Source organism: Squalius cephalus, assembly GCF_949319135.1.
Source record: "Squalius cephalus genome assembly, chromosome: 3".
In the NCBI taxonomy this organism is placed as follows: Eukaryota; Metazoa; Chordata; class Actinopteri; order Cypriniformes; family Leuciscidae; genus Squalius; species Squalius cephalus.
The window spans coordinates 54391926-54406271 of record NC_137124.1 but is presented as its reverse complement, the minus strand read 5'-3'; the positions used below and the strand labels follow the sequence as shown (position 1 = coordinate 54406271).

Genomic DNA, 14346 nt, shown 5'->3' with positions numbered 1-14346 from the left:
ATTGATTTCGCTGCTTGTCACTTGGGTTCAACTTTCATTGACTCAGAACCCTTCAAACAAGCCCTCTCATTCACTGACACACTCTGCATATGTGAGCGCAAGCGCAACACAAGTATCAGTACAACTCGAGCAGGAGGATATTATTCTAAATAGCATCATGATATGAAATAGAAAATGAAAGCATGTGCTTGACATGTTAGGAAAATAGATCGTTTGCTGCTGTCTTCCATGTCATCCACTGAAATGCTTTCATTTAATCCTTACTAGTTACGAAAGCAGCCGAATACAAACATGTATCACTTTTATTGACTGATTTGTGTTAATAGGAAATGCATGATGACAGCGAATAAGGCATGATTATTTAATAATTTAAAAATGCTATTAATGTCGCTGGCTGACTGATAAGACATCACTGAAATCTTTCCATTGCCTATTCAATGTAAAATCCAATAAAATATTAAATATTAGGCCATCATTCATTCGAGGCATTATTATGTGATTGATTAATGTACAAATATGAGTATTACTTTTAACTTTTCTAAACCACAAACTATGACAGAAGCAGCATTGAAACTTTACCTACCATTAGAATGTACACTCACATTCATCTCTGTAAACTATAATGTAATTAGGAAAACAATTCACAGTAGAATGTTCATTAAATATGAAGTATTGTATGTCAACAATTTTCATTTGAAATGCAAAAATAAATCAGCAGATAATGTCCGTATATAAATGAACCAGATACTTAGTGCAGAGCTATTCAGAAATGAATCAAGTTGTATCAACATAGATGAGATTTTCTCATGTCGAAGATGAGTACATGGATTCTCGTGCTGGTCCAGGATTGTTTGTGTTGCTGGTGAAGCTGGTTGACCAAGAAAGTCTTGCTGGTTATGGCAGTAAAGCGACCAGGGAAAAATCCTAAAGCAATGTAAGATGGTTTGCTGCTCTTAACTGGTCTTCCAGTGTGGTTTTCAGTCTGATCAGGCTGGAAGAGATCAGATAAAGACCAGCTTGGTCAGCCTGGGAGGTCATCCTAAACCAGCTTAGACCAGCAAACCATCTTAGACTGGTTTCAGCAAGGTATAGTGAACCAATTGACCTTACGACAGTAATTACTTAACCTTGCCCACTGCTTTTCTAGGGCGGGTCCATCAAACGGCTCACTCGCTGATGTACCTGATTGGAATAAATGACCTCAAATACAGTTGATCATAGAGAAAAACAAAACAAAACAGAATGTACAAGCTTTTATATCAGGTTGTGCTGAAACACTAAGGGGCCGTTTACACGACAATGTTTTCAATTAAAAATGTAAAACTTTTTAAGCACTTTATTTACACAACAACGGCGTTTTGGGTGCCTGAAAACGCAAACTTTTAAAAACAGGTTTCAAAGTGCAAGTTTTTGAAAACTGTCTCCGTTTAAACAATAAGAACGAATCTCTGAAGACAATGACGTCATGCACGTGTATTACGTGTTCAGTCCATCGCCACCTAATGGCGTGGCAGCAGAATACAGCGTTTTCGCGGATCCGTGTGAATGGGGATTGTTTTGAAAGTGGTGTCGTCTAAACGCGGAAAACTCAAAGGAAAAACTTCTTAAAAAGTTTTAAGCATATCGTTGTCGTGTAAACGTACCCTAAATATAAAGGTAGATGATGAGAATATAGTACAATTACATGAGGAAATGTACTCAAGTGTGAAGTCGTCAGACAGCTGACATACAAATATCAACATTTACAAAATAAAAAAAACATTTGTAAAACATTTTCTTAAAATAAAGGTAACTTTGGCTGCATACATGTAGTCTTTGTATTTAATGGGGTAAACAAATGTAAAATGAACACAATGAACGACTGTCATTGACAGACAGTCACCGAGAGCCACAAACAAACAGCAGCGGCCTTTTACAGTTCCTCCTGAACCAAAACAACGAGCTTACGCTGTGACGTTCTACCCGGAGCTGTTCACGTAGACTCGGATTGATGCATTTCTATGTCAACACTACAATAATAATGAACACAAACATCTTACAGAGCTCTAGTTGTACCACCTGACTGCTTCAGATTCATTTAGTCATTGATAATGTTATAGTCTTTGAGACACGAGGTAATTTAACGCTGTCCTTCGTCTCGTAACGCTTTGCAGACTCTGCTGTGCGCGTTGATGTGTTTTGATGGAGGCGTGGCTTTGGAGACGCTCTGAAGGGAGGGTGGGCTTGCTATAGCTAGCCTCTCCGAAATTGCCTACCCTACCTTTAACCAGTATTGTTGTGGGTCAAACTGAAATAAAAGACTCCCCTTTCTAAAAACAACCACCATACTGTATTCTACAATTCCTTTTCTTAGTGCGAATGCAGAAAGTTTAGTTTACATTTGCAAGTTTAGTAGTTCATGAGGCCTACTGGAGAGCCTGATCCAACGCTTGCATTTTTTGAGATTACTGTGTGGCTTCCGAACAGAGCAAATGAAACTCCATTCACTAGCCTCTCTGAATTACATATACCATAACAACACCGTAACATAATGTTGGGAATTTGCCCGAAAAGGAGGTTCGTGTGTCACAGACAGTTGAGAAAAATCATGTTTTCCTAGAACTCATCGAGAGAGATCCGTCCATGTTGTTCCAGGCACTTGCATTGCCGGTGATCTGGAAGTGCTTTCTTCTTCCTCTGACACTTTCTTCACTGTAAGAAGCAAACAACATTGAAATGTATTTACAGCCAACTCATGAACAAGGTCATTACTGATTTAATGGGCTTTCCAATTAACTAAACAACCATTATGCACATCATAATAACATTTGTGTTGTGTATATGACATCGGCAAATACATTTTCAAATGCAAACGAGCTTTCATGCTTATATTCTATTCAAACGGCGTCTCTCTCTCTTTCTTTCGGCTGGCTTTTGTTTCTTCCTACTTCTGCTTTTCATTTCTGAGAGCACTGAGGGTCTGAACACTATTGCATGGAAGACGAAAGGTCAAAGGCTACTGATGATATCTACGCCATGTTCCCTAAATATAATGAGCACTCTCATTCTTGAACAGCTCATCAAGGTTTTTAGTCAAGCCTTTTGCTCTCTGTGGAAAACAAATTCAGCTTATTAGCCAAATACGCATCTCTTTTTTTCGCCTTGTCTCTGTGGCTGCATGTAAATTTCACCCTTTATTTAAGGAGAAAATCACCGTTGCACGTATTCCCCGAACTCTTCGCTGTCTCCGTCGGACAGCTTAACATATACAATGGGTTTGTCTGCGATTTCAGCGGCATGGCTAATGCGAGACCTTTTGTGCTGTTTAATTCCGGAAGGATAAACAGGCTTGCGCATGCAAAATTATTCAAACACAGATAATTAACCGGGGAAACAATCAGCTGTATGAATAATAATCCACAGTGGTAGACATTATAACTTTTGAGCATGAGAATAAGATGGATGCGAGTACCTTGGGCATGAGCTTATCAAATAAAGCTCGGTAAATGTACCCTGAATGAAATGAGTCAATCATTTTAATGTGTGAGAGAAGCCCTGAGGAGAACAAATAAGCAATCACTGCATCACGCAGGGCGAGCAAATGAACCTGCTGCACAATTAGGCAGGGTCACATTCATTGAGGGCTGCAAGCACTCCATGTGCTAATGAGATCTGTGCGTGTCAGAGAGAGAGAGAGACAGTTACCGCCTGAATAAAGAGCTTACAACCAGATCACTTACGGTGGTATAGATAGCACTTCATTAAGGACACTTTCACACCAAAGCTTCTGGTGTGAACGAAAGTCGGTTTGACGTCAGAGTTCGTTTTTTTTCTTTCTTGGTTATAAAGAGCAACCGTCGAGTTCTCTTCAAAAGGTGGTCTGGGGTGCAATTTATTTGACCTTGAGGTACACAGTTGGCAGGAACAGTCTGTTCCAAGTCACAGAAGTGAACTACTAATTCAAGTGCTGCTTTGTTCATTTAAAGATTTGGTGATGAATACAAAGTGACCAAAAACGGAACATTTTTACAGTGGAAAAACGTGGGCTTTAGTACTCGCAGCGCTAGTGACGCCAACATACTGGGGTTTGGATTTGAGAAAAGAGACTAGTGAGGTCAGGGGTGATGTCAAATTTGGACCAAGGTATTAACTCTCTCCCCGTCAGCATTTTTGACCATTTTTGCTTCACAGTCCTGTAGCTCATCCTGGGTCAACATTTTATTCAGTAACTTTAGGCAGTTTTGATTTATATGCTGTTTAACGTTGATGATCGTGTTATTTTACAAATGCATATGATAACATATGAGATCACTCGTTTCTGCATCTTTTTCACCCGTGTTTTGATCAGGATATTCTGTCCTCGTTTAGAAGATGTGTAATAGCGCCCCCTACCATATAACAGTAAAAACACGTACAGACGAAAAATTACGTCAATGGCGGGGAAGAGTTAAACAAAAGCTTGGTAAAAAGTGTGCCACATTTGTTGCGCTTGAGACAAACTTCAGGATTTGTAAAGGATTTTTGTCGTAGGGCAGCCTTTGATCACTTTGACTACCAAAGTAGTCTATAGTTTCGACACGAACGCTTAGTGTGAAGTATATGCTTAGCATGCGCGAACACAGTCAGATTACACAGAATGTTTCAAGCTTGTCTAGTGTTATTTCTCTCAAGAAGTTATAAGCGATAAAAATGTTTTTGTATCATTTAAACTACACTACAAATTATTTTTTGAAGTTGTACATAAAAATAAAATAAAATGTGCTCATCGATGCAGGCTTCTGTTGTTGTTGTTGCATCTCTATTTGTTTGATCGAGTTTTTTGTGAAACAACGGCCCAAGCCAGTGTTGCCACCTTGTGGTCCAAATAATTACAGCAAAAAAAAAAAAGAAGAAAATCATAGAGCATATGTGAGCAAATGAAATGAACATAATAATAATAATAATAATAATGCGTTACATTTATATAGCGCTTTTCTGGGTACTCAAAGCGCTTTTACATAGAAGGGGGAATCTCCTCAACCACCACCAATGTGCAGCCTCACCTGGATGTTGCGACGGCAGCCATATTGCGCCAGAACGCCCACCACACACCAGCTTACTGTTGGAGAGGAGACAGTGATGAAGCCAATCAGTATATGGGGATGATTAGGAGGCCATGATGGATAGAGGCCACTGGGCACATTTGGCCAGGATGCCGGGGTTACACCCCTACTCTTTCGAAAGACATCCTGGGATTTTTAATGACCACAGAGAGTCGGAACCTCGGTTTAACGTCTCATCCGAAGGACGGTGCTCTTTGACAGTATAGTGTCCCCATCACTCTCCTGGGGCATTAGGACCCACACAGACCACAGGGTGAGCGCCCCCTGCTGGCCTCACTAACACCTCTTCCAGGGCTATACTCAGGGCTTTATGATGACATGCTTATCAATGGGTGATTCATTTGATGAATTTTAGTCTTCTACTAAGTTTAGTCTCCTAGAAAATTTTGAAATCGCAGCCATGCACTGTGAAGCCGGTACATTACAGTACTGCAGTGGAACAAAACAAGCCATGTAGGTTTGGTTTATGATTTAGTTTGAAGTGCAACACTGAGTTTGAAATTACGTTCCGCACACAGAAAAGTTCTGCATGTGCAGCAGTTAAAACAACGCTGTATTTTTTCGGTACACATGAATGCTGAACCGATAAGGATGTCAGAACATCACGTGACTGATCACCTAGGAAACGCTGTCAATTGCGTCCAGACTTGTCTGAAAAACAAACCGTTGATTTTGCAAAGTCTGCCTAGGCTTTTACCCAAGATCTCACTGGGGTCACATTGTACAATGTGACAAGCAACAATCATAAGAGACCAAAAAAAGCAGCTTAAGAGTGAAAACAGCCTAAAAGTCAGACTGATATTAAGATAAAGAGTGGGAGATGATGTGCAGAGGACACAAATGACTCTGGATGAGCTGTGGGCAAAAGGCTGACAGACAGCCGGTAATAAGAGCAGTTAGCAGCAGACAAACACTCAGGTACACCATGAGGAACCCCAACAGGCCCCATGGCGCAGGCTTTCAAAGCAAAGTCAAAGTTATTAAGTATTCAATCATATAAAAGGGAGAGGAAGGCGTGAAAGGTTGCGGACCAAAGCACTTTTGCTCCAGTGCATTAAGAGGCTATGCAGCCGCTCCAAGTCTGCGTGAAAAGAAATAGATTACCTCCCCAGAAGATGGCAGCTTCCCTGTATCCCCCTCCTTTTCTGCTCTTTAATAACTGCAATCTGCTGTGAAAATCTAATCCCAAGTACCATTTACGCTGCACCCAGATAACTTCTGCTTGGAAAAGCGTACAATATGAATATTTCATTCCCTGATATCCAAATAAACATGGCAGGCTTTCCATCAATCAGGGGACGCTGCAAGAAGTGAACTGGAAAGTGGAAATTGCTAATGAATAGTAGGGTTTGGGGGGGGAAAGGATGTCTTGTAAAAGCGTCTGTTTTAGTTCTCTTCAAAATGTATACATTAGAGAGAAAAAAAAGCTCCGAGCGCACTGATAAACATCCCTCCCGATGATCTTGATCAAGGCCAGCCATTAAACACGTCCATATATGCCCTCCTCCACAGCGGAATAAACACGGCCATCTTTCTGATGGAGCGACTGAGGCTATTATAAGTTATTTATCACAACAAATCAAGCAGTGATACAGTTCTGTATTTACTAACAGCCGAATCTGCTCATGCAAAGGATCAAGCTCCTCTTCCCTTCTAGCAAGAGTCCATCCATATACATGTGGCCCCGTCCCGGGCTGGATGTCAGGTCTCAGCAGATTTGTAAGGCCACACCTGGCCTAAGAGCTCTAGTAATGACACTTAATGAAAGCTGGGAATCCATGCATGCAGAAGGAGCCTGGCATGTCATAAATAATCCACATGCCTACAAGCCATTTCCTCTCCTATCTATTTATTTGTATTTACTCTGTCTCTCTTAGAGTCCAGAAGGAACTTGGGGTGTCCTAGAAGAACATTAGTTGAGCTTCACTTTGCTACCCGAACTTGGCAAATGGGCAGTGTGCTTGTTGTTTGTCCTTTCGAGTGGTTTCACATTTATCAACAAGAATGTGGGATAGTTCAAAAGGTAAATTCAAAATTCCAAACTTTTATCATTATTTACCCTCATGTTAATACAAATCATACTTCTGTAAACCATAAAATAGGGTACACTTTATTTTAAGGTGACGTAGTACTTACTCAAGTACTGAGTAATATTAATTTAACTACATGTACTTACTATAGAGTTACGGTTAGGGTTAGAGTTTGGTTTAGGGTTAGTTGCATAATTTACTGTCATTACTATAGTAAGTACATGTAGTAACGTGTAACTACGTCACCTTAAATTAAGGTGTTACCAATTATTTTTTTGAAGAATATCTTGGTTCCTCTTTTCCATATAGTTAACTTGAATAAATATGAAAAAAGCACCTTAATTAAAGCACCATAAAATGGTTTATGGGTCAATAATGGGTCAAAGTAAAGAGTGCCCAATCTGCCCATGATGAAGAAAAGGAAACATCTATTGCCAAGTTCTTAGAAATCAAAGGTTATTATTGATAACTAAAACATTTTTTTGTATTTTTTTTTGTAATGAAATAAAATATGTATAAAAACTAAACTAAAATGAGAAATGAAAATGAAATTCAGTTTCAGTTGAGGTACTAAAATGACTAAATCTAAAACTGAAATAAAAACGAATTAAAGCTAAATAGAAGTATTAAAAACGACAAAAGAACATAAAATTAGTAAAACACTAAAATTAAAATGAAAGCTGAAAATATACAAATAAATGCTATTAATATATACCATAATAGTATATAAATAAGATAACACTGTTACAAAATACTTGGTATTGATTCCATGTGGTGTGACCATCAAGTGCAAAATATTCATTATACCTTAAATACACACAAGTGCACACATCCTTAATATTTTAATAAAAAGTAAATATCATGAAAGAAGACATTTTTGGGAGTCGCACCACATGACATTTTTAACTGAACTAACCTAGAAATTGAAACAAAATGTGACTCTGGATCACAAAAAAAAGTGGCAATAGCCAAAAATACATTATGGGTCAAAATTATCGATTTTTCTTTTATGCCAAAAATCATTAGGATATTAAGTAAAGATCATGTTCCAAGAAGATATTTAGTAAATTTCCTACCGTAAATATATAAAACATGTGTTTTTGTGAGTGAATGCAGCACAATCTTGAACATAAATGGACAACTTTAAAGGTGATTTTCTCAATGTTTCGATTTTTTTGCATCGTCAGATTCCAGATTTTCAAATAGTTGTATCACAGCCAAATATCGTCCTATCCTAACAAACCATACATCAATGGAAAGCTTATTTAAATCTCAATTTAAGTTAAGTTGAATTAATATCTTAATTTTTTTAAATAATTGACCCATGTGACTGGTTTTGTGGTCCAGGGTCACATGAGCACTATAAAAATATTTATGTCGTTGGTGGCATTTAAATTAATGCCAAACTTAACTTGTTCTCAAGTGTCGCATGACCAAATATCACAGACATCAAACCTGACGGAGAACATGTAACACCTTTTGTGTTCCAAGGCAGTCATAGAGGGTTGGAACAACATTTTGGGTGAGCTGTTTCCATGCGACCTACAAGCATTGTGTATGCATTATTAGTCAAGACTCTTTCTGGGGTAACAAAACCAGCTCTTCAACTTCTCTTTGAATAAAACTTCTGAAGTAGTATAATAACTCTGTAAAGTCAGGCTCTGAGCAGGTCTCTGACTCTCTAGCTCTTGCTCTCTCTATCATCAATAATGGAATAAGGTGGCATGTGGAGCAGGTTCTGGACCTTCAGAACAAACAGGGAGCAGAATGGATTCCACCCTGCAGGACGGGCTCATCAGCACGGTCAACAATGCCTGAATGATTGGGTTCAGGGCCACAGCTCCAGCCCTCGGCTTCTACCATGGCCAAAGTTCTCAATCATCTCTAAACTTTTCCTTTCCAATTTCACAAGTGTGAATCAGATCAGACCCTATTACAGAGGATAAGCCTGTACCTACAGAGCCGGATCATTCGGCAGCGAGAGGACAGGCACTCCAGAATGAGATGGCTAATGGTGACACGGACCTTCAACTGTGGTTATAGGACACCTTTTCTCTGCATCTGATAGAAATACCAACCTAATCACGACAAAGACGGTCTCGCTGATGCTATGCATGAGGACGGGATAACAGAGAATGGAGGAAGAGAGAAAAAATAATGAAAGGGAGAGGTGTAATAGGAAATGGCCAGCATTGGGTCATTCAGGAAATATAAGAGGAGGAGAAGAAAGATCAAACTGGACAGGCGATTCGAGGCAAAACCTGCATATAAGACCTGTTTATATGGAAGATTGGGGGCAGAATGTGATACGGCCTGTTAGCCACAAAGGTGAATGTTAATGTTCACCCAGTGACGACCGTAACTATATGAGGTGCTGCGGGTAACATGAAATACACTTGATCATTGCAAATAAAATAAGATGAATATTATGAAAAATAAGAATGCTACAGGGCAGATGACAAAATATTTTTGGTAACACTTTACAATAAGGTTCATTAGTTAACTGCATTAGTTAGCATGAACTAATAATGAACTGCACTTATACAGCATTTATTAATGCTAATTTCAACATTTACTAATACTTTAGTATTAGTATTAGTTAATGCACGGTGAACTAACATGATCAAACAATGATTGTGAATGAAAAGTGACTAAAAATGGTGACCAATTACAGGATCTGAGATGTACAATTTCCCCTTACATATATAACATTTAATATAAAATTTAAAGTTGGAATGAAATCAAAATTGATATTTATTTATTAACAGCTATAGCTAGATAACTATTTATTTTAACACGTTACTAGTGTGCATTTATATAACACTGTGCAAATCTTTGGGGTTGGTAAAATCGGTACGATTTTCAATAAGGCAATAATTTAAAATATATTTTAAAAGTTAAATCATTTTTGTAATAGCAGAGCTGAAAACCATGGTACATTTTATTTTAGATCAAAAGATCAGAATTGATTTGAAATAGAAATATTTTGAATTTTTAGTTTAATTTAACTTTTGAACTGAATAGTGTATATATTACTTTGTTGACAAATTGTAATAAATCTTTAATCAAAATGTCAAAACTGCTCTCATGACTAGTAGGCATCCATGAGGTACGCAAGGCCACACTGCAGTTAAGCCAATCGCATTCCTCTATGCAACGCTCACTTTTCAGAAATTCATGCCCCCACCTGTTTTTTTCTTGCTCAAAACTTGTTTCACTCAGAAAATGCGTCACAATACGGAGTCAAAACTTCCGTTTCATGCCGACTTCAACTTGGAAATTGATGTTGATTTAAAAAAAAAAATCTATGGGCGTGCGATGGAGTGTGTTAGGGCTTTACCTTCAGTTGCTCTGCTTCCATTCTCTCTGCTTTCAGCCTCCTGATTTCCCCATGTAAACCCTTCACATTCTCCTGAAGGTGACTGCATGAAAACAGGACAAACATTACAGCCAAATTCCATTTCACACAAGCGCACCCATTTCTCCATATGTTTGCATGCACATTCCCTGCTACTTAGAGCTAAAGTCCATGTTTGTACACACTGGGAGCTGAGAGGAGCGTTGGACAGGGTGAGCGGGGCTTACTCTCTCTCAGCTGTCAGGTGGATGATCTTCCTGCTCTGGTCTTTGATCTTGAGTGCCAGTTTCTCATTAGTGTGCCTGGAGAGGAGCAGGGGCACAGATAATGGGCTGCGGTGAGGAAGCTGTGAGCTGCTGTCACAATCAACCATGATGCTGAATGATAATGATATAGCCATTATAACACTGGATGCTAAAGTTCTGATGCGCCACAGACACGTTCTATACTCTGTAAATTTATATACTGGTTCCAACACTGTAACATGTGATCAAATCTGGCTTCTTTCTGCATAACATGTCACAGATTGTATGTTACGTAAGGGGAAACACACAGCTAGGTCATTATTGCAAAACAGACACCTAAAGGGTAGGTATGATGGAGCTTATTTTACAATACTGACTGCACAATTTGCCGTTAATTACATGATTCCCTACAAAATACATAATATTTACAAAATATTAATTTACAAATGGACATGAAATATTGAATTGAGTTAATAATGTGAGAAGATGGAGGTGGAGGGATACCAGAAACATTAAACTAGATACACTGTAAAAACTGATTTTCAAAGTTGTAAATAATGTGCATTTTTAAATTTCTCGTATTTTTATTTTTAGTTGTAGTTTTAGTAATTTTAGTACAACTTCATCAAATTTTGTTGAGGCATATATATATATATATATATATATATATATATGCATTAAATTGATCAAAAGAAACAGTGAAGACATTCACAATGTTACGAAATATTTAGATTTTAAATAAATGCTGTTCTTTTGAACTTTCTATTCATCAAAGAATCCTGAAAAAATTTAGTATGATGTCCACAAAAAAATTAAGCATCACAATTGTTTATTTGTTTATATATATATATTTATTCTTAACAATTAAAATAAATAAGTTATTAAATAGTTATATAATTCCGAAAATAATTCTTAATAGTTTTAGTTGACAATAACGACACTGCTTGGGATTAGTAATTGTAGACTTCAGTGGTCATTATGCTACAATACTTGCTTGTAGAATAATTGTTGAGTAATCAGCCAATCAGAATCAAGTATTCCAGACACCTGTGTGTTTAGCTTTTTAGACTTACAGAAAAGTGCTGTGGTAAACCAGAAGGCAATATCGAGGTACTGAATGATTACATGTCTTACTTTTGCTCCTTTACCCATTGGTTCACATTGGTGACGACTAGTTCACTCTCCCTGTGAAGTCGAGAGCTGTCACTCCGTGCGTCTCCTAAGCACTGCCGCAAAACATCCACCTCACACACAGCTGCGTTATATTTCTGATATACACTGTCCATCTGTGACCGCAGAGCCTCGACCTGCACATGAAGAGATGAATGAACACAAACAGCAGAATGATATGAATGGTGTCAGGACTCTGTGGCTGACCTGAGAAACTTTATCAGCGTAGTTCTCTCTGAGAGCGGCCGTCTCCATCCTCAGCAGCAACAGCTCCTCCTCTCTGTCCCGCAGGACGGTCATGTGCTCCTGTGTCCACTGCTGAGAGCGGGACAGCTGTGTGTGCAGCTCCGCCAGTCGCCTCTCACTCGCACGAGCCTGACGGGACAGACGGAGAGAGAAAGTTTTGCTGATGTTAAAATCTATAATATATATAATATATATATACACTCACCTAAAGGATTATTAGGAACACCTGTTCAATTTCTCATTAATGCAATTATCTAATCAACCAATCACATAGCAGTTGCTTCAATGCATTTAGGGGTGTGGTCCTGGTCAAGACAATCTCCTGAACTCCAAACTGAATGTCAGAATGGGAAAGAAAGGTGATTTAAGCAATTTTGAGCGTGGCATGGTTGTTGGTGCCAGACGGGCCGGTCTGAGTATTTCACAATCTGCTCAGTTACTGGGATTTTCACGCACAACCATTTCTAGGGTTTACAAAGAATGGTGTGAAAAGGGAAAAACATCCAGTATGCGGCAGTCCTGTGGGCGAAAATGCCTTGTTGATGCTAGAGGTCAGAGGAGAATGGGCCGACTGATTCAAGCTGATAGAAGAGCAACTTTGACTGAAATAACCACTTGTTACAACCGAGGTATGCAGCAAAGCATTTGTGAAGCCACAACACGCACAACCTTGAGGCGGATGGGCTACAACAGCAGAAGACCCCACCGGGTACCACTCATCTCCACTACAAATAGGAAAAAGAGGCTACAATTTGCACGAGCTCACCAAAATTGGACAGTTGAAGACTGGAAAAATGTTGCCTGGTCTGATGAGTCTCGATTTCTGTTGAGACATTCAGATGGTAGAGTCAGAATTTGGCGTAAACAGAATGAGAACATGGATCCATCATGCCTTGTTACCACTGTGCAGGCTGGTGGTGGTGGTGTAATGGTGTGGGGGATGTTTTCTTGGCACACTTTAGGCCCCTTAGTGCCAATTGGGCATCGTTTAAATGCCACGGCCTACCTGAGCATTGTTTCTGACCATGTCCATCCCTTTATGACCACCATGTACCCATCCTCTGATGGCTACTTCCAGCAGGATAATGCACCATGTCACAAAGCTCGAATCATTTCAAATTGGTTTCTTGAACATGACAATGAGTTCACTGTACTAAAATGGCCCCCACAGTCACCAGATCTCAACCCAATAGAGCATCTTTGGGATGTGGTGGAACGGGAGCTTCGTGCCCTGGATGTGCATCCCACAAATCTCCATCAACTGCAAGATGCTATCCTATTAATATGGGCCAACATTTCTAAAGAATGCTTTCAGCACCTTGTTGAATCAATGCCACGTAGAATTAAGGCAGTTCTGAAGGCGAAAGGGTGTCAAACACAGTATTAGTATGGTGTTCCTAATAATCCTTTAGGTGAGTGTGTATATATATATATATATGAGGGGAATATGACTACACATTAGCCATTTATTTGTTGACTTTTCCAAACAGCGTGGCTCTGTGTTAGTTTCAAAACACTGCTTTGGTTTTGTTTTTTTGAAAGAAATTAATACTTTTATTCATCAAGGATGCAAAGAAGTGACAATAGAAATATTTTGTAACATTGTGGATGTCTCTATTTCAAATAAATGTTGTTCTTTTGAAAATTCTGTACATCGAAGAATCCTGAAAAACTGTCTCACGATTTCCACAAAAATATTAAGCAGCACAATTGTTTTGAACAAGATGTTTTTTGAGCAGCAAATCAGCATATTAGAATGATTTCTGAAGGATCATGTGACACTGAAGACTGGGGTAGTGATGCTGAAAATTCAGCTTTGCATCACAGGAATACGTTACATTTGAAAATATATTCAGATACAAGACAGTTATTTTAAATTGCAATAATATTTCACAATATTACTAAATTTTTACTGTATTTTTGATGAATGAACAAAAAGGGTGGCTGACCGCACACTGATCCACTCAAGACTGGAAAAGTCTACAAAAACATTTTTTTTATTTTATAAATTGCATCGTGCAAAAAGTGCAAAGTGCATGCAAGTTAAAAACAAATAGACACCAGCAAGCAAACGTTTCAGCACATTGCTATCTTCAGAACTGTATATAATCTCTCTCTATATATAAATTTGGAATAATTAAGATTTTAAAATATACTACAATGAAAACAGCTTTATAGCAACTAAGTAACGTATTCCTGTAATAATAATTCAATGT

The 14346-nt window shown here is 38.6% G+C and overlaps 1 protein-coding gene across 1 annotated transcript in view; it reads right to left on the bottom strand.

Moving 5' to 3' along the window:
• Positions 1–974: 974 nt before the first annotated feature.
• pmfbp1 (polyamine modulated factor 1 binding protein 1) overlaps positions 975–14346 on the bottom strand; it is a 212449-nt gene continuing 199077 nt past the window's right edge. The window contains exons 27-31 of the mRNA XM_079865493.1: positions 12092–12259; positions 11849–12021; positions 10697–10771; positions 10452–10533; positions 975–2691 (exon numbers count right to left, since the gene is read on the bottom strand). Of these exons, the coding sequence (XP_079721619.1) occupies positions 2689–2691; positions 10452–10533; positions 10697–10771; positions 11849–12021; positions 12092–12259 (501 nt within the window). The 3' untranslated portion in view covers positions 975–2688. The remainder of the gene's footprint in view (positions 2692–10451; positions 10534–10696; positions 10772–11848; positions 12022–12091; positions 12260–14346) is intronic.